The 21,052-nt window shown below is 41.6% G+C and overlaps 1 protein-coding gene across 2 annotated transcripts in view; it reads right to left on the reverse strand.

The window, feature by feature from the left end:
• Positions 1-21,052, reverse strand: part of LOC102232699 (collagen alpha-1(XI) chain-like) — a 97,061-nt gene that overhangs the window by 39,047 nt on the left and 36,962 nt on the right. For both annotated transcript variants that reach the window (XM_023338577.1, XM_014468377.2), the window contains exons 5-20: positions 14,780-14,911; positions 10,521-10,628; positions 10,036-10,422; positions 7,189-7,779; positions 7,041-7,097; positions 4,323-4,364; positions 3,824-3,886; positions 3,657-3,731; positions 2,069-2,161; positions 1,816-1,872; positions 1,624-1,677; positions 1,452-1,505; positions 1,240-1,293; positions 1,066-1,119; positions 924-977; positions 560-604 (exon numbers count right to left, since the gene is read on the reverse strand). In XM_023338577.1, coding sequence (XP_023194345.1) covers positions 560-604; positions 924-977; positions 1,066-1,119; positions 1,240-1,293; positions 1,452-1,505; positions 1,624-1,677; positions 1,816-1,872; positions 2,069-2,161; positions 3,657-3,731; positions 3,824-3,886; positions 4,323-4,364; positions 7,041-7,097; positions 7,189-7,779; positions 10,036-10,422; positions 10,521-10,628; positions 14,780-14,911 — 1,920 coding nt within the window. The remainder of the gene's footprint in view (positions 1-559; positions 605-923; positions 978-1,065; positions 1,120-1,239; positions 1,294-1,451; positions 1,506-1,623; positions 1,678-1,815; positions 1,873-2,068; positions 2,162-3,656; positions 3,732-3,823; positions 3,887-4,322; positions 4,365-7,040; positions 7,098-7,188; positions 7,780-10,035; positions 10,423-10,520; positions 10,629-14,779; positions 14,912-21,052) is intronic.

Below are 21,052 nucleotides of genomic sequence, written 5' to 3' on the forward strand. Positions count from 1 at the left end.
AATACAGACTGAATATTATTATTATTATTATTTCTCTCTCTGCTGTGCCTCATAGGCCTCACAGTTATCTAACCAGACTGATTGTCCTGGCAGAAAAGGTCTGCACACCCTGGTGGCCAGAATGAATCATAACACAATATGTCAAGAGCTTTCTGCTGATTTTTTTTTTTTTTCATCTTTCTTGTGCCCTCCCTGCCTCCCCCCCTCCTCCCACCCACTCTCTGTAGTGAACATCCTTCCTGAGTGGGAGTGGGAGGCTTTAACAACCCTGATGTGCACTGCCAGCTTTTCTCACCTCCAGACAGCAGTGAGGAACGAGCGAAGCCTGATAAACGCGGCGGTGCGAGGCAGAAAAAAGATCTCAGCGTCTAACGACGTGAGCGAGGCGACCCGGCCCGCAGTTGATGTATGACATCATCACACACACCGCTAACGTAATTACACGATGACAGCAGGCCTGGAGCGCACACCCAACCCCACCTCCGCCTACACATCGCACAACACCTAGGAGCACAAATGAAAGGTGGAAAGAAACCAAAAAAAAAACGCAATTACTCACTGGTTCACCGGGAAGTCCCCTGGGTCCGATCTCTCCGTCATCCCCCTGCGAAAGAGATAAAGTCGGTGTCAGTCTGCGTCGCAGACATGGGAACGATAATGGAGAACAAGGTGAGGGTATGAGAGTCGTTGAGACTGGGAGATATTGGAAATCGGGTGAGATCAGGTGATGTAAACCGCCAGTAATGAGGTAGAAGAGGTGCAGAAAGTGAGAGCAGGGAGAGATGTCGAAAGCAGAGGTGTTTGCAGAAAGTACTTATGTATTGATCACAGCATGCAGAAAGAGGATGCAATCGCAACAGCTCTACGACTCCTTGGCACAGTAAAATGAGATAGAAGCTGTGAAATCATATCGTCCAAGATACCCTCTCTCCATCTTCGCCAGGAGCACCGGGAGGTCCTGAGGGGCCTGGTTCTCCCTATAAAAACAGACATTATTACATTTTGCCCTCCCCTCACGTCTGAACAAAGCTGAAATTACTTTCATGAACCCATAAAATCTCTTACTCTGTGTCCCTTTTCGCCAGGAAGTCCAGCTAAGCCGTCAAAGCCTCTGTCTCCCTGTAAAACACGCAGAAAATGGGAAATCTTGTACGAACGCCAAAGTTCTTGTTTTTAATCTGCTTTTTGTGAAGTGCGATTTGCTTAAATCAATGTTTGCCGATTGTGGATTAAAACTACCTTCGGCCCAGTCTGTCCTGGCATTCCTCTGGCGCCATCTGCTCCAGAACGACCCTGCAATAAACAACTGGCATTTAGCTGCGTTGACGATGGAGCAGAGGATGGTTGAACAGCTGCAGCGTGGAATATAAGCCACTTTTAATTCAGAGATGTGAACGCAGGCATATAAATGAACTTGTTGGAGTTTGTGGAAAGTTTGCTCAAACATGTACCCGTCTGCCAGGCTTTCCAGTGGGTCCGGCTGATCCCAAGGGTCCACGCGGCCCCTGAAACAAAACATTTGTCAATCACAGATACAGGTTTGCTTTTGTTCTTTTTTTCTTTTCCTTACAAAAAGAAGGGAACATAATCTGATGATTAAGGATAAAGTGTGACATTTAGTACCTGAGGTCCCGCCTCTCCAGACTCTCCCTTCAGTCCTGGTACACCGGGTGGACCCTAAAAAAGGATAAAATAAGGGGGAAAAACATCAGATATTTTGTAAGGTCTCAGTCAAGATTGATCAATTCAAAGGCACAGGCAACATTTCAATAGATTTTCTTGGTGTTTCCTGATTGGTGGATGTAAAGTACACACCAGAGGGCCAGGTCGGCCAGTCAAACCCATTGGACCTGTCGGGCCGCGCATCGCCAGCTGGACAAAGACGGAAAATAAAACGAAACAGATCAACATAAGAGTGTAGGCTTTAGGCTGCACATTTGACCATATGTAGACGTGTATATACATACAAGTACGCACTCGCTTATAGAGCAAATGCATGCAGTGTGTCATAAATACAAACGGACAAGTGTCTCTATCACTCGTGATTATGTTTAGCTGTTGCTGTTACCCTGGCCTGCTGCATGATGGCTTGCATCTGGGCCTCCTGTGCTGAAACAGCTGGTCCCTTCTGCCCAGAGTCCCCTCCAGCGCTTAATCTGAACTGTGGAAAAAATGTTTCGTACATATTTTACTGTAGAATAGAGCAAACCACAAAATTCTTTAAAAAATATATATATAAAAAAACAGCTCACAAAAGAATGAAAAAAATCCACTACTTTGAAAAAAAAAAAGAAGGAGTTCAGCATTCGTTTATTCCACTGTTCTTCACATTAAAGAACAAACATAAACAAATGCTGAACAGAGCGTCTCAGCCGTCGCCACGTTTGGCCAAGAAGGGTCAAATTCTACTGCCATCTGGTGGTCATACGCCAGCATTACAGCAGGAGTGAAAATTAAAAGCTGGATGTGCAGCTCAACTCGTGATGTTGTTTTCTTTTCTTTTGGATGAGACGCTTTGGATCAGACCCACATACAGTCCTGAGGAGGCTGATTGTCGGCTTACGGATGTACAAAAATAAAGCAGTAAAAGGTTGTTCCAGAATCCTGGTAACCAGGAAGGAATAACACAAACAATAGACTCAGAGCTGAAGGTTTGAGTAAAACCTGCTGCAGCTCACAGCACAGAACCTCAGCGTAACTCCCCACATCTGGAAATCTGTCAAATTTCCTGCACAGCTGCTTGTATTGACGTCTTTACTTACAGTGAAACTCTCTCCTGGTTTGATTATTTATAAGATTTGTCCTGTATTGATTTCTTTGGTGACTAATGCAGACCATCAACAATTCATGAAAACTCAGCTCAATCCAAGAATTGATTAGCATGACCGAGAATGTAGCTTGAAAATTCTGGTTTTTAACCATTTTCCCTTGTGCCTCAGCGTCAAATAAAGGAACCGAAAAGAGTCCTCGCGGCTCGAAAGAACGGCAAAACAAAGATGCATGTTTCTCATTAGGCCTGTGGGACTGGATTTCAAAACGTCAGTGTTTGCCAGCCAGGATACGCCAGAACTGCTTGAGTCACTGTCCAGACTGAGTTTGCCACACGGCTCCGCCAGAAGAGATCCGCGAATCAACGAAGCCGCAAGACTTCACATCTGTACAAGTAATCAGGCTGGATAGCATCTTCCAAGTACAAGAAAACGAGAGGATTGAAGGTAGACAACAGAGAGGCCATTTGGAAAGGTTGCGTAACTCTTGTAGTCGGATCAACGGCTGCAAAAGCGTCAGTCAGCGATATTGCTTTCTGTCCCATCAAAAACCATATGACGTCCTGGAGAGATGCCTGGTAGATTAGGTTTTGAGTCAAAAATTTGGGGTTAATATGTAGATCTGTGATGTCAGGAGTCCAAGGAGGTCCTTCCACTCTAACACCACAAGAGGCTGCTAAAGCCTCACATCCCTATTAACATATTTGCGATTGGATTCATTGGAAATCCCCTTCCTCCAAGAACACATTGTGAAACATGTGTCAGACTTATTAGTAAAACTGCTGTAAATGTGACCAGAGAGTGATAGAAAAACCATAGGAAATGTTTCAACCCTTGAAATAATAATAAAAAATAGTAAAAAAAACCACACAACCAGAGTTTACTTACGGGCAGCATCAGGACAGTTCCAGGGGGTCCTGGCAGACCATCAGCACCAGGAAGGCCAGGGCGACCCAGAGGACCCTTAAAGAGAATAGTGTTTATGATGAGCTCCCAAAACAGGCTGAGTTTCTGTTGTTCTAGAAAGTATCTCAAGTGATTTTCTTTTGTCTCACCCTCTCTCCAGGATCTCCAGGACTGCCTGGTGGGCCAGAAGATCCTGGGGGTCCAGGGAGACCCTATTGTGAACAGAAAAAGAAGTGTCGATTGATTTCCATATTCGCATCCTATGCCACGAGATCTCAAAGTGGCCACACACAGGAGGTGGGACACTCTGTTGATCCTTTTGTCTGGTCGACTTTATTTTCTTAAACTGCAGCTCATCATGTCAGTGAGGCTCGCTGGTCTGTGGAGGACACCAATCTGCTGGCTGTCAGCAGCACCTGGCTTTTCCAAATGTTCTTAAAACATTTGCCAGAGTGCAAGTCCTTTGAGAAAAAAAACACTTTTCCATTCGAATGCTAGTCTTACTGACCAATCTTAGCTTTCATTTTCATTTTTCCTACAATCAACAAGTGGCATAAACCTTCAGTATCGATAGAAGAAAAAGACTCTGTGAAACCAGAACATAATGAGGAAGAAAATGCAGAATTTGACAAAAAAAAACTGACTTACTGTTGGCCCCTCAGGCCCAGGCGGACCCTCCATTAGCATACCCTGAAACATGCAAGCAGAGATATTATTAGATACTGCACAGGTCAATAGAACAATCTAATGACCTCATTTATGAAGCATATGTCTGTGCACAACAACATCCCACTGTGCAGCCACGAGCATGGACTGTTTTAGTAGTAGCAGTTCGGCATTAACAAAAACATCCTCCGGCAAACCTGCCTATCAACGTTTGGTTCCTGTCCATCCACCAAATGTGTTTCCAATTAAGTAGGTGCGAAATAAACGGGTGAATTAATGCAATCGAAAGCAAAGACGTCCAGATGTTTTCCTCTATAAAAGCAAGCTAACGTAAGGTGTTGAGTGTCTGGGAGGAATTCATTTGTTTCAGTGGGAAATGACCACAGATTTGAATCGGTCCTCAGATTCCTGTGTCTCGGCTTGAAAACAAATGGAACGGTATCATCGACATATGGAGAGATATTCCTCCAGATGCAGAGTGAACCTTCTCACCGTAAACTGAAAGCAATTTAGTAATTAACGTTTTGTGACGCGCTGTCCACGTTTCGATGTGAAAAAGTGGTGGACTACAGAAGCACCGTTGTGAAAATTAAAATCTTCTGACATTTTTCCTCATTTCATCTCTTAGCACATCACCAGAAGGCGCTATTAAACATCATCTGATGTCAAGCTTTAGGATTAACTTTAGGATTAGTGGGCCAATGACAATAACAGGGCACTGCTAAGGGTGTGGGTGTTTCCACCTCTTCACCTTTTATCTACATTGTTTTGGTTGTTTAACTAACTGCTTTGGTCTTTGGAAATGATTGAAAGTGCATCAAGGAAATGTGGTTATATAAAACAAAAAGTCAGTGAGAGGTTATTTAGATTTTTTGGGTCTGATTAAGGGATCATAATGGCCCTTTGCCAATTTAGACCCCCATTTTGTAACTGGGGGTCTAAATTGTCCCTTTCTACTAATATTTTGTACCCATGTATTTCAACCATTGCGCAGACATTTATTTCTGTCTGTATTTAAGTATTTTCATTAATTATGAAGACAATGGGAAAAATACACCTCCAAGGCAGGTACAAATTGACTCATGGTCGGTAGGAAACACTAGTTTTTGCCCCAAAAAGTGTGGCGCAAAACTACAAAGGTACAGAATGAAAATACTCAACTACCTAAGGAAACAAAACAGTAACAAATTTGCTACATGGGTACAAAATGTTTTTTTCGAATGGTACGAAGCGAAAGCGCGGAGGCACCAAAATGCAACATGGTTGAAAAATGAGCTTCCTGTTTAGTGAAGGGCTGAATTGACCCGGAGCCCACCGCTACATCCCTATTCTCCATGTGTCCGTCAACACATCAAATAAACGTGTGCTAAGAAACTCACTAAGGCCTACCCATAGCTGTGGGACAGCGTTCACTTAGTGTAAGTTCAACAAATATTGGAGCCAGTCCTTAAACATACTGAAAAATGAGAGGAATATATAATTTTGGCCAGCAGTGAGGAAGACTCTGTTGCATCAGACACAAAGAAATGACGAATATTATGACAGCAGAGTAAAGCCATTTCAACCGCTTGTTTAAAATTAGTCAGCATAGGCGATCCTTTAGTATGTGAATCTGATGGGGAAAAACACAAGCTAAATTCTCCTTCAGTATGTAATATTTTATAATATATATGTGTAAATAGTCATGTAGTTTGAATGAATTGATATCCTTTTATGTTACACTTGTACATAATCATTACCTTGTGCTAAGGACTGCATAAGTAAAACAGAAAAAGCACACTGTGTTCTTGTAGCATTTCTATGAACAATACTCAAACCTTGAGATTTGTGTGTTTAGGGAATATTGGCAATTCCTGCATGGCTCTTCTTCAAATGTTTGTGTCAAACATTTGAGCGAGGCTTGTTCCTCCTGAGAGGAAGGCTTAGGAATCTCTTGGCTTGTCCTGTTTTTAGCTCCATTCACTTCCCCATCAATTTTAAGCATTTCCACAGCACCATGCAGCCAAGCCGCCGTCATTCGCTCTGTAGACGGCGTCTTCAGGGTGGTTGCACATTTGTTTGCAAAAATCTTTGGAAACCATACATCGCTTTCCGTTTTTTGTTGCGCTTCACAGGTCCTGAAGCGGTACTACAAATAAAAGAGCTCCCACATTTTTTTTACTTCCACTTATAAACACTTGCGCTTGGTCATATGTTTACTAAGCGCAGCTCTGTGGCATTTGTTTAAAGCAAAACAGCTGTAGGTCCATTAGACATATTAATTCTGTCTATGTATACATTTTCAAACTTACAAAATGAGTCATCGTTACAGATACTTGTGTGTCAGAGTCCGATTTAGCGTCAGAGTGACCCCAGAGGATCACGTTTAGTAGTTCTCTCTTATGTTCCTTTTTTCCCCCATCCCTTCATTCCTCTTGGTTTCCACTCCACTCACCCTGTGTTTAGAGATTATTGACTATCCCTGTCTAGCCCTTCTCCAAATGTTTATGCTGAGATCCTACGAGTGAGGCCTTGCTACGAGGATTCGGCAAGGAGGATTTAGTTGTCCATGGTAAATACGTTTGGCTTGAACATTTGCTTTCCGAAGCGAGCGGATCTTGTTTACATGTGGATCACACATATGTGAGTGCGTCTTCCAACTGTGTGCACATGCACGTTACATCTGCTGCTCTAGTTTGTTGCTAAAACACAGATACTCACGGGCTCAATAACAGCAGGTTCTCCCTTCTGTCCTTTCTCACCACGAGCTCCGTCAACCTGGACACACATATACGGAAGTTTTATCGAGACATCCTCCTTATCATCTGAAATCATAGTTGCGGAGTCATATCTTTGGATTGTTCTTCACCTGGCCAAAGTACTCGTCGGTCTCAGCAGGCAGCACTTTGTCAGTGTAGTCTCCATAGACGTCGTAGTTGTCTAATTCTCCGTAGTCGACGACGTCCTCCTCCTTGAACTTGTCAAGATCCGTGTAGTCATCGACTCCGTCGATGGTCAGGTCGGTCCCAGCGGCCCCGCCGGCTCCGGCTCCGGCGCCAGCAGACGCCGAGCCTCCACTGGAGGTCGAAGATCCTCCCACGGATACGGAACCGCCGCCGACAGACACGGAACCTCCTCCAGCTGACCCGCTCCCAATGGTGATTGTAGAGCTGCTGCTGCTGCCTCCACCACCGACTACAACTGTACTGCTGCTGCCTCCACCTCCACCACCACCGACTACAACTGTACTGCTGCTGCCTCCACCACCACCACCACTGACTACAACTGTACTGCTGCTGCTGCCATCGCCGCCTCCACCCAGAATTGTGCTACTGCTGCTGCTTCCTCCTCCACCACTGATGACAACTGAGCTGCTGCTGCCTCCAACATCTCCCTCTGTGTAGTAGCTGTCGACGCCGTAGTCGTAGCCATTGCCATAGTCGTTGTAGGATGTTCCGGCCTGTTAAAACACAGTTGGAGTCATCGGGATTGGTAAGAAAAGACAGCGCCATGCAAAGGTATTTGCATACCTCTTAATTGTATCACTATGTAACCTCAAACGGAGATTTCATGGAAAAAATTAGTGTAATATCCAATTAGAATGCAATTACTGCAATGAAAGGTCATTAATCGTTTTGCAAGCCTTTAGAGCTTTGGAACGTGACGTCACTGCTCTAGACGTAGGGATATGAGTGCCATCTTCAGGGGCCATGAACATAACCGACAAAAATGACTCTCTCATAGATATTTTGAATCCAAGTTACTTAAAATTATTTAGCAATGGTACAAATTTGCTGCATTATTGGATGTAATGTCCAATCACACGACCGAAATGGTAAAAAGATGGAAAAGGACTTTCGTTTCACTGTTTTCCTGCCTGTAAACAACGCGAGGGGGCTAAGCTATCGGAGCTAACGAAAAGGAGACGAATGTCCTGGGTATCAGCGGATGAGACGTCCTGATATTACGTTCTCCAACATCCCAAAATATCTACAAGTTTTCTCCAGTCATGTCCATTCTGGTGAGTGTCTAAATTCGCTTTGTTGGTGTTGTGTCATAATTCTTTGCTATGATTTTGTCCAGGTGTACTCATATTTAGTTTATGTTGAGTTCATGTAAGTGGATCAACTTTGTCTAGGTCGGGCTTATATTTTTTATGTAGCATGGTCAGAGTTTTGTCAGTGGATATCGAGGTTATTCCATTATTGTGAAGTAAACTATTTTACCAGTGTTGTCCAATTTACAGTATTCATACTGATGTGTGTTCTGATTTGTCCTCTTCAAGGCGAACCGACGTATGAAATGGATTAGCTCAATCCAGACTGAATCTGGGTCACTGCGAGGTAAACGCCACAACATCGGACCGACATGTGCGTCAATTAAAGAGGCGATACAGCAAGACCATGGTGGATCAACAAGTGGGGGAGGAAGTTACAGAGACTGTGTTTTCATTATTTACCCCTTAAGAGGTAAATAAAACACAGCAGAGGAGGCTATAGAAGAGGAGCAAGTGGGAGAGGCTGAGGAGGAAACCCCAGCAGAGGAGCTCAGCAAGGCTGCACACTCTGAAGAGGAACATGAACCATTTGTGTTGAATTATGTGTTCAGTTGGAAGTGTCTGTTTTCTATCATTTAATCATTTAATGTGATAAACATTCATAAAACGTTTGATTCAAGCACTTCAAGTTGCATGTAAACAGGTGATGAAATGAATCACATTTTAAGTCACAATTTGATATTTAAAATATTTCAAGTAATAAACATACATGTAATGAAAGATTATATTTTTAAATAAACATTTTATGTGAGCAATAGGGTTAGGGTAGGGGTAAGGGTTAGGGGTAAGGGTTAGGGTTAGCTGGCCGGAATTCGCATTCATAAATCGGATCAACCTTGAGCTAAACGACCCTTGCTCCGCGGAGCGCGAATATCCAGTATCCAACTTGAAAAGAACTTCACTGTGGTCGGTAACACAATGAAAACGCCGGAATAAAGTTTGTTTCGGTTTGTGGCCTTTAAAGATGGCGCCGAGCGATTGCGCGAGACGTAAACGTCATACGCAGTGACGTTGGTTCCAAAGCTCTATAGAATGAAATTGTTGCCTGTTGTTATCAGCTGATTCCTTGATTAATGCTGTTTTGGCCTCCATATTCTTTTTCATTTCAGATGGTGAATTCAACAGTAAGGACACTGATTTGCATTCTTATTCTGCCTCAAAGTTCTTTTCAGCTTTATCCCTCAACGTATTTACTGTGGTCCTTGGTTTTCATGGTGATGCTTGTTCACTAATATCCTTTAATAAACATGGGAGGCCTTCACATTAAAGCTAGGTTTAGACAAAGGTACACCCTATTAGCCATTAGCTGACTTTTAACTGACTTTCCAGTCATTATTTAAGGTAAAAACTACAATCTGACGATACCCAAGAGAGCTCTCAGTTATCAGAGCAAATATGACTGCATAATTTCTGTATCACAATTAAAACACATTAGTTTTACTCTATTAATATGCTATAGCTTACCCACTTCCGATTAACAAGTATTTTGTGTTGGTCTGTCACCTAAAGTTCTAGGAAAATGCATTGAGTTCTGTGATTTTAACTGGAAAAAATGCAAAAACAACATTAAGCAGTATGAATATGTTACCAAGGCACAATGTATACACAAAGATCATTTTTAAAAACATCCAATATGATTTTGTTTTGCGGTCAACTTACTGACACGTTGCGGGTGACTGTTATTGTAGTTCCACCTCCACTGGTGATCACCTTCCTATCCACTCCGGCCCCACCTTCCAGATCGATCCGTCCCACTGCTCCGAGGTCCAACTCGCCCCCGGTGCCGACGCTGGTGACGGTGACCCGCCGAGAGGTGTCGCCGTCGGGCGTGGCGGTGGACTCGCCGTAGTAGTAGTTGGTGTCGCCGTAGCCGTCGTAGTCGTATCCGTTGTTCACGTCCCCGTAGGCGTCTTCCCCTCCGGCGCTGGCGGACGAGCTGCTGGATGATGAGCTGGAGGAAGTCGAGCTGGTGGAAACGGACGTGGAGCCCGAACCGCCCCTGACAACTTTCTCCACTGTGGACACCACACTGCCTCCTTCCGTCCCCTGCGATTCAGTGTTGTTACGTGGTAGTTAAGGGTTACCGTCTGAGGCATGAATACAAGTTTCTAGATGCAGTCCAATGAAATTCCTAAGTGGATTACCTTGACTTCTTTATTGGTCGTCTCTGTTTCGGAAGTTGAAGCAAATGGCTTGCCTTCAAGGTCATCATAATAGGGATATTCGTAGTAGTAGTTGTCCTCCTCTGCAACCTGAATGAGAAATACATTCCACCGGTGATGAGTGAAAGAATGATTGGGAGGGAGAGGATAACAATCAATGATTAACAATTTGATTTTCAAACATGATCTACAACTCCGTTGCCTCTGGCTGGCTGGCCATCGATCAGAACCCAGCAGAAATGCTTTCCACTCGCAGACACGTCCTGCTGCATCACTCTGTCGAAACTTGCAACTTGCTCAGTGACTAATTACATCTTCGGTTCGCCTAATCAGTCTGTCATTTGTTTGCGGAGAGGTGGAAAATGATTACATTTTGCACACCCTGAGGGTATGTAACAGGTCAAGAGCAGAACTTCCGATTTGTGTTCTGACACTTCTTTGACTCCTTTGTTTAGCATGCACTCAGTGTGGTGCCTCTCAGCCTGTAGTGCAGGGAGAGCAGGCTGAGGAAGGCGCCGCATCATTTCTGAACTTTATCGACGAACCGAACAGCCTGATAACCCTGTTCTCACTCAGCGTTTTCCCCTGGCAGACCGCAGTGCTCTAACATGGGCCCAGGGCCCACAGTACAGGAACCAATCATGATTTGAACTGAGCACAGGAGACAATTATAGCTTTAGGAGAATAAATGGAAGAAGAAGAAGAACATTAATTGGCTGTTGGGGTTCTGAGATGTCCAACATTATTTACAGTCAGATGTAAAAATCAATGGGAACTACCTCCAAGAAGTGTATGAAGCAGCTGTATGTTCACAGAGCTGCACTTAGAATGCATACTGGCGGGATCAAATGTTGGCTTAACAAACAAAATCTTCAAAATGTTCCTTCGGAGTTGCCCGATTTCCCATTTTATATTGAAATCAGCAGGCAAGTCATTTTCACAGCAGGATGAATGAGATAATAGATACATATAAGTGGCAGGATTATTATAAGGCCTGAGCCTGTTGTCAATAATACATTTAAAGGTACATGAAGGTTGTAAAAACTATCCACACTGTTTGAAACTGAAGTGTTTTAGACATTTTAAATATTTGTTAAAATTATCATTATGCCATGATAGTATAAGACTAGAGCTCTTCTGCCTTCTCCCAGGGTTCCCAGCACCAAATGAAATACACCACTCAGTCAGAAACAACCAATCAGAGCCAAGAGGAGGGTTTTAGCGCTGTCAATCACTCTTTTAACAATGTTTACCTCCCACTCTTGCTGCTTTGCCCTCCCAGTCAGCTGACTGAAAGAAGGCTCCAACTCAATTTCACACTTAAGTTTTAAAAATATTTAAAAGTCACAAAAACCTAGAGAGAATAATGCTACGGAAAGTTGGATTCAAGTCTAACTGTGTGGCTGGATTGAATAAATTTGACTCAGAACTGAATTTAGATCAACTTGGATTTTTTTCAACTTGATATGAATTGGACCCGTTGCTTCTATAAAGTGCAGGGATTGTGACATTTGTTGGGACTTAGCACTTTATGGAATAAACTAAATTAAATTGAACATATGCTGAGTCAACACAAGAATCTCATGGCCTCTTTTATAAAGCATAAAAGTGTCACACTGCACAGTGATAAAAATCCACAGCATCAGCTAAAAAAAAAAAGAGAGAAAGCATGCCCCGACAGACCTGCCTTTCAAGGTCCCTTTTCTTTACTAACTCAGCATACATTCCTGTTTTTCTGTCACATGTGCTTCCAGTTATTCTGAGGAAATGAAAGAAGTTAATGTATGTCCAAAAGGCAGAGAAATCCTGGGTTTTCCACCCATTTGGACGAGCTGAAGGAACTGTAAATCATATGAAAGAAGGACTGTCATTAATTTGCCTAACATCAGTGTGTCTGTCGAGAAATAAGATGGATTTTTTTCCATTCAAATATATATAACGGCATCATCAATGGAAAAAGTATTTCTCCACATGCAGACTAAACGTTCCTGCTATAAACTGAAAATGATTTATCTCGCAGCTTCACTACGCAGGATGTTTTTTTTTTAAATAAACACTTTTTCCTTTGTTGATGGGGAAAAAAAGCATCCCTACTTTTTGGTATTCCTGTGAAAAGTATTGTCATTTTTAGTATGAAAGTGACAATCTGACAAGAACAACATCCAAACTCGAAAATAGATCCTGAGAGCGTGGCTAAAGCAGTGCCAGGCTAAAAATGACACAAATGAAGCCAAAACAGTTGTAGCTGCTGTTTCTTTGAATTAGTTTACATTTTTGCTCTCGGATATAAAACTACTTTAGCTTAGATTTGAAGTTTGATGGAAACAGCTTTGTTATTGTGTGCTTTCTAGCACGGAAAGCACATCATTTTCAATAGTTTTGAGAAAGTCTAGCTCTCATTATGAAATGCTTTTCACATGCTGAAAAATAAGCGACTTGGTGCAGTTGATCAGGCTATTTATCATATGGCTCTATAAACCAAATGAGACCGCACCACATTATAACCATTGTCTAATTGGAATAATATGCAACTGAACTTGAATCTGTCTTAATAATTTGGCTGATTTGAGTTGAATTGACTCAACAGACATGGAAAAAAGTAAAGTGGCCACTATTTTTTTTATTTCTAAAATGAACAGCCATTCCAATCAAGACGTTACACATCCTTCTATTTAATGATGGGCTGGTCAGGTAATCACTGGAAGCCAACACACATGACTGGTGGAGAGCATTCCATGGCAAACTGTGGTTAAGCCACAGTGCACACATAATGATTTCTATCCTGTCCTTATGTTAAAACATGTTTAATTATTTATGGTCTGAAAAACACAATTTTTTAAAAACTATTTTTCATTTCCTGCACAAAAATACATGAAATGGCAACATTTTTATTAGGAATTTGGGAGTAATATGCTCAGTGGTTTATGTTTATCTTAACACACATATATTCATTTAGAAAAAAAATGTTTTGCAGTGGTCTCATTTTTTTCCAAAGAATGGAATCAGTAGTAGGTAGCCATTATCTAACCAGAACTGTAAGTCACGTCCACAGGGGAGAGGTTTTTTTTTTTTTCTAAAACCAGAAAGTACTTATCTATTTGTGCCCTGAGTTCACACAGAAACAGTGTTTCAGGGGACCCTAAGCATTTTGTTTTGAAAACTGATTACAGACTTAAAGCAATCTTTTGAGAAAACACCTACGTATTAGTACCTCTAACCTGACCTATAACCCCAAATGCTTCGTACGTAGCAACCACGCACACAGCTTAGATGTTCTTGATTTTACTTCAGCTGCAAAAAGTTATACAAAAGACTCTCCTAGCATCATTCACATTTTCTTGTTTTGTTTCTGACTGTGTGTGGAAGCTTTATGCACAAGTCCTATACTCCATGTTACTTATAGGTTTGGGGGAGTAAAAAAATAACATTTTGGGCTGTTTTCTGTGTTTCCGTGTGAACGGAAAATATTTCTGAAAACATGTTTTGGAAACCAACAACTCATTTTAGAAAAATACATTCCCATATGTCCAGGGAATAAATTTGACAGTACTATCTTAATACAATGATTGCTATGACTGTACTGTCATACTTTTGTGAATCTGCTTGGTTTGATTAAATATATATATATATATATATATATATATATATATATATATATATATATATATATATATATATATATATATATATATATATATATACTGTATATATTTATAGGTGGATATAAATTGCATCTGTTTGTCTTGTAAATTGCTTTGTTGTAAACTGTTGCTGTACAAACAAGTAGAACTGAATATTCTCCCGTTAGTGTGGACAGGGTCTTTCTCACTTTATGAAGTTTTGCCAAGTTTCCTGCTGCTGTCTGTGCTCTGATTAAATTTGGTGCAGCTTCGAGGATCAGGAGCCAAAGTCTCGAGTTCTCGCTGGAACATTTCTTTGGCTATTCTGCAATTAGCATGCACACGGTGTAATGCCACTCAGCCTGCAGTTCAGGAAAGCAAGCAGCACATCGTCATTTCTGAGCTTTATTGACTAACTGTGCTGTCTTATAACGCTGTTCCTCTCCCTCAGCATTTTCCTCTGGCAGTGTTAAAGTTCTCGAGCACGGGCCAAGGGGCTCTTTTGCAAGAACCAATCATCATTTTAAGCAGAGGATTAGAGACAATTACAGGTTTAGGGAAAAAAAAACACACACAATAAACACTGAATAGATGAAGAGGGCGGCCGGTGACCGAACTCACATCGTCCTCCGTGTTGGGGTCCTGGTTCTGCGGCCGGTCGGGCACTGGCACTTCACAATCGGGGCTGTAGTGCTCACAGTAGTCATAGGCAGCCCGGTGGTCTGCTACAATCATTAGCTGCTGGATGTCTCCCTGGAAACCACAAGAAACAGAAAGTCAGGAGGTCCACTGGAAACGGCTCAGGGTCACACATGTGCTATAACTAACAAACGTGATACAGAAACATCAGTTATTTTTGTTTTTTCTCTCTTTTCTTTTTAGGGAGAGCAGAGTGGGATGAAATCATCTGTATATGAACATGTGACACAGTGCTGCTCCAGAACATACAGAACTGAAACTAGGTCAAGCAGAGGGTGACTAAACCCTGAGGAACGTGGCGCCGGCTCCAAGTTGTGCATTGGGTCGTGGCAGGGAAAGCTTTAAAACAAGCAGTGCGGAGCTACAAGACAATGTAGAGCGACGCGACGGCTGCTACACACGGAGGGCGTCTTTACAGAGTCTAACTATGTGAGCTCTGCCCTGATCTGCGTGAGACGTGAGGGATTCTGCCTCCGAGCCCGTCGTGAAGACGGCCGGTACGGCTTTCGCATGTGCACAATAGGAAATCTGGAGACTCAAACAGCTGATCCAGGGCTGCAGAAGGCAGGGGAATTTTGAAAAAAAAAAAAAAAAAAAAGTCAGACAGTGACAGAGCAGGCAAGATTGATAGAAAAAAAACAGAGCAAGGGAGAGGGAACAAGAGAGAAAAACAGAGGCTCGGAAGGATCCCTAGGCTACATGGGGAGCTGGGTGTGTTAGCCACATGTTTCTCACAAGAATGAGCATGGCACTAAAACGCTGTTCTGCAACCATCCAAACATGTCCTGATCACACTTCCAAACCCAGTGATGTCATTCCACATCAATCAAATGTAGAGTCAACATGGCCGAAACAAGGATTTTTCTTCTTCTTTTCTTACAGGACAGAAGAGTCATGAACCAAAACAGATGCTGACTGTTTTTGATTAAGACACAGGCAAGAGTTTGGAATCCCTCGCCATGTCCTCGAAGCTAGAAATTTACTGTGCACAGATTTCTTCTCTGGCGAACAAAAATCGCACGTATTTGCGATGCAACCAGTGATAATTCACTCGGGAGCACCACTGCCAGCGTTTCACTAAAACATGTCACACTTAAGAGAGTGCCTCGGATCCTTTGACAAAACCTCACCAGGCCCCCACAAGAAGCGGTTTCCTGCTTTCCCCTGAGTTTATGCGGGCAGAGGAGTCCAGGCTGGGCAGAAGAAGCCGCAACGTCAACGGCGTAAACGTCAAAAGGTTTTTGATGAACTCGACGGTAAAGAATCTAGCGCAGAAATTTGGACTTATTTAGGATTTTGGTTTTTTTTCATTCATACAAACTGGGTCAAATTTACACAAACAACCAGAAATACATGTACATGTCCCTCCGGGATTTTGCGATTGTTTTATTTACACTGATGTGCGACGGTCAAAGTGACTTTTTGTTACCCGCCATGTCGATCAAGGACTATAACTTGACATCAAGTAAGGCTGAGGCAGCGGAAAAGTAAGAAGTAAGAAATACTGCCATCTGCAGGTGGGAGTTAGCAGTGAGAATTTGCAGGACGCTTGTTGATGGTGACAAAAAGCATTTTGTTTGTCGCTACCTACGATCAATACATCACAGAACCTCCCTTCGTAAAGCGAAATGTGTCGGCATTGTTACGGCTGCAGTGGGTCTCTGCCCTTTTTCCTTGTAGGGTTCTGGAGACAGGCCTTCTGCAGGGGTTGTGTTCTGATTAGTGCTCTGCTGCTTTAAAGCTGCAGTGCATGCAGCAGAGAGGAGGGCTTTTCCCTCTCCCTCCTCAGAACTCCATTTGGTTTGGTTTGTATCTTCTGGTTGGTTTTTTTGTTAGGTTTGGTTTGCATTTGCTTATTTCTGGTTAGTTATGGGTTTTGCCTTAATCTATTTTGGTTTCTCATTTCAGGTATTCCTTTTCGAGTTTTATTTCTTTAGTATAACTTAATAAATTTAATTTTCATTTAATCAGAAAATCCTTGTGTGGTCTCCTTTAATGTTACCCCACCAAACGAGCCTGGTGGACGTAACGGCATTCACTTGAGACGTGTGGCGGTCATTTAGCACCTGAGCAGTTTGAACATTGATCTTTCTTAATGAATGGCGTCGTTCTTCGCTAACATCCATCAAAAGTAAAACAAATACTTTACTTTTGATGTAAAATATTTTACATCAAAAATACTGGACTATGCATTACTGTAGGTCTGCAGAACGAAGAGGATATTTTTTGACTTGGGTATTTGGAATCCCAGGTTTACCTACATTTTTGCTCCCCGTTTTACTTATTGTTTTTGTTTGCACTCGTTCTGTCATATCAGAGCAGTATAACATTAACTGAAAGACAAATAGATGTGCTCATATTTTCGTTGTTTCATTTTGCGAGCTACGTGTTGTTTACTGCTAACTCGCAGGCTGTGGTGACAGTGGGCTGCTGAAAAAGTCTGCAAAGATGTCGTTTCTCACTGTTTGTTCTGTAATCCCTGCCGTATTCTTCAACCTAACTTTCTAAGCAACAAATGTTGCAGTTTTTGCCAAACTAAAGTCAATGAACAGCCTCTTTTAGGCCCGGTGCCAAAGAGCTCTTGTTAAATAATTTATACTTCAACGGCATGATTTGTTCCTGCAGAAAACCATCTGTGTCTTGCTAAGCTGCAGCCTTGTGAATATTAACAGCCTTGCTTTGCTTGCAGATCTCCTAATTTACTAAAAAATGAGCTGGATTTTGCCGTGTTCTTAAATCCGCCCTGCTGTAAGACATCGCCCACACAGCTGGACTCTCCCATCCGGTTTGCAGCTAAAACCCAGTTTGCCCAGTTTTAGCAAATCTCCCATTCAGGCTCGGCTCTGCATCGCTTCCACAATCTGTCTCTATTATCCTGCTAAAGCTGCAACGCCGCAGATGTGCTGAAGAAGCTGATGGGTGTTCACTGTTTGCAAACAAAAAAAAGAAGAAAACGAGGTCACGTTCAATAAGGAATAAGCCCTGCAGTCTGATGCGCTGCTTCTTCCTTCAAATTCCATTCTTGTGGTTTTCTTCTTCTTCTTTTCTCTTTGTTCTGATTTCTTTCTTTTTCTTTTTTTCTTTCGCGTCTCCCAGAACTGCCAGAGGGATGTCAGGGTAAGATTCTCCCGAATGGTGGGAACCTAAATTTGGCTAGATGAGATGATTCATCATATCGCAACGATTTAATAAGAACGTTCTGAAAGCACCATGGGAGAGAGCGGCTAATGACGTGTGGCATGTACATAGACACAAGGAGAGGGAGTTTACAGTAGAAAGAAAGTGCTGTTAAAGGAGCATTACTAAGGTCTGGTAAACGTATGACTACTCCCAAAATGCATATTAACAGGAGAAAAGAGTACAGATATAAGAGTATTTTGGCATTACAACAGGGAATTAGGGACTCTGCTGACAGACCAGGGGTTAGCACAGAATTAGCCTGTGAGAAAAAGATAACTGTTTTAGTCAAATTGAATTTGGCAATCCAAATCACTATTCGCACTATAAATATGTGCAATGTTTACTTTACAATTCAAGATTTGGCAAATGCTGCCATGTTTTTGCATCTCAGCAATGTGTACGACCAGCTTGATAACCTCACTGTCCTCCATGTCTACAGCTTTCATACAGCATCCTCCACACATATTATATTGTTATCTCTGCTTCGGATAGGAGATCCACCAAGAAATTGGCTGGCGATGATTTTTTATCTTGGCTGGTGTGAATCAGCGAGTGGTGGGTTGGAAACACACAAAAAAAAAAAAATCTGAATTTTTAGCTAGGCGCTACAAGGTTGCACTGAAAACAACAATCTTCAGGGTGGAAGTTGTGGCTAATGGAGGAAGGGTTCTACTCTAATCTGTTGATAGACATGAAGGATTAGGAAAATTTCAAAGAACATGATCTAGATTTGCCAAAAAAATAAATAAATACAAGGAAGCAGTTGTTTTGGAATTGTCAGCCATTTTAGCTAAGCTAAATGCTAATGTAAGATACTGAGGGCAATTGAAAACATCAACTACACTGACATGTGATTCGTTTAGAAATAGAAAATTCCTGTTTTAGAGTGACTGCTTTCTCTTCTACAGCTTCGTGATGTGATTTCTGTTCCTAATAGTAATAATTAATGAGCTGATTCGAAGGCAAGAAAAAAATATATATCTTCAGTGCTTTTGTTTTAGTTTCTCAGTGTATCCAAGCCTGATGGAAAAACAGGAGCACCATAAAATTCTAAAAAAAAAAAAAAATCATAAAAGTCATCATAATGCAGTACATTAAACTTTTTATTTATTTAATAAAAACTTTTTTTTTATTAGACCACATTTATTCATTGGGAAATAAATAGCATAATAAGTCTCTTCTTTTTTTGGCTTTTCTTTGTTTTTTGGAATTACCAGTCCTCTGACAGCCATAGCAATTCCTATAAAACAAATGTAGCTAAAGTCATTTTTCCAAGAGAAAGCAGTGCTTAGACAGTTTTATGACATTCTGTTTCCCTGGGCATGAATATGCTATGGTATGGTAGAGGGATAAAAAAATAAAAAACTTTGATGAACACAGCTGGGACTGTGACAAACAATGCTGGATGAAGAAATTTATTTTTGCCACAACACAGGGTGAGCAGAATGACAGCGGAGTAAAAAAAAAAAAGTTTGAAAATGTAGCTGTTAAAAAAACAGCAACATGTTTCCACAGCAACCATTTAGTAGACATCTTTGCCAGAGGGGGCGTTAATTATGAAGAGTGCTGGAGATGATTTGGAGATCCCAAAGCACACAGAGTGTGATGGGAAGGTAATTTAAAGAAAGGAAGAAGAAGATGAAATATGGATTATTGAAACTGAGCATTATTTAGTTTTGTAGTAAAAACTAAAGCAGTTTGCAGAACTGATCTGTTTTTGATCACACTGAAATTAAAATACAATTAACAGCATCATTAAAGCCTTGGATTAAGCTTTTCATGAAATGAACAATTTTGTTTTTTAATTCTCCACATGCAGAAAATTCATTCTTTCTTTTTTCTCGTTCCGTTTCCGATCACAGAACAACAATCTTTCGAAACCACCAAATCTCAGACGATGCACTTTTGCAACTTGACAGTGATGCACCATGTCAACCACCGAATTCCTGTCTTCGTGTCAAAATTCCACCTTTCATCACACATCAGTCAAACAGCTCCGGTGCCAAGGCCTTATATAAGCTGTCGTTTTGCAGATGCAGCCAAAAGACAGATATTGTCATACTGTATTCCGACTCAGAGCTACAAACCAATCTTTCTGTGTGTTTTTTGTTGATATTTGGCTGATTAGTCAACTTAGTTCATCAGCCAGTTGGCGGGTAAGTGAAATTTCCTGCTTTTAGATAACACTAGTAAACTTTACGACGCCTGATGCAACTTCTGTACATGCACAGTAAGGGATTTAGGATGTGTCGATGCTGATTATCATGCTAAAATACGCCTCAAAAGACTTATTATGCAGAAAAACAGTTCACAGAAAAGAAAAAATCTAATGTTTCGATTAAATGTCTAAAAGAGTGTTCAAATCACAAAGGAGCAGGAAGCAGAAATCCAGTTGGGAAAACACAGAGGGATATTATTTACTCTGTGGCACATCAGAGTGGTGCTTAAGACACAATTTTTAGACAATAACAGGTCTTAAGCTTCTTCCTCAGCACCAGCGACACATGATTCCGCTTCTGCACGTCGCTCTCCTATTGTTGGGCTGTGGTGCAAAAGATTACTGCCTCTGGAAAAAGATGACCTTACCTGACATACTTTTGTGTTAAAAAAAAAAAGAACAACAACAAGAAGAAGAAGGGAAAAAAAAGAAAGAAAGCCATGCATTTTAAAGCAGGGAATAAACATAAATGAAAATGAATTGCATTGTCCTTCTCTGCTGTTTCACTCTCTCTCTCTCTTTTTTTTTTTCCACGTGTGATGCTTACATTTGGCAACAGGCACTTTTTAACTCCTGCTGGACTTTCAGGTTGTGTCCAGATGGGGGCAGGAGAGAACACAAAGCCAAATGTGTGTCTTTCATCTGGACACACAATGTGCAGAGTGGACTGAGTTCACGGTGTTCCCAATTCTGAAAACTAAGAAATGTATTCATGCGCCATGAGGAGTACTAGTTTTAAAAACTTCTTAATCATAAATATGAGGGGAACGTGCAGATTACAAGTGAGAAAAGTGCAT

Source organism: Xiphophorus maculatus, chromosome 8 (genome assembly GCF_002775205.1).
Source record: "Xiphophorus maculatus strain JP 163 A chromosome 8, X_maculatus-5.0-male, whole genome shotgun sequence".
NCBI classification, from domain to species: Eukaryota; Metazoa; Chordata; class Actinopteri; order Cyprinodontiformes; family Poeciliidae; genus Xiphophorus; species Xiphophorus maculatus.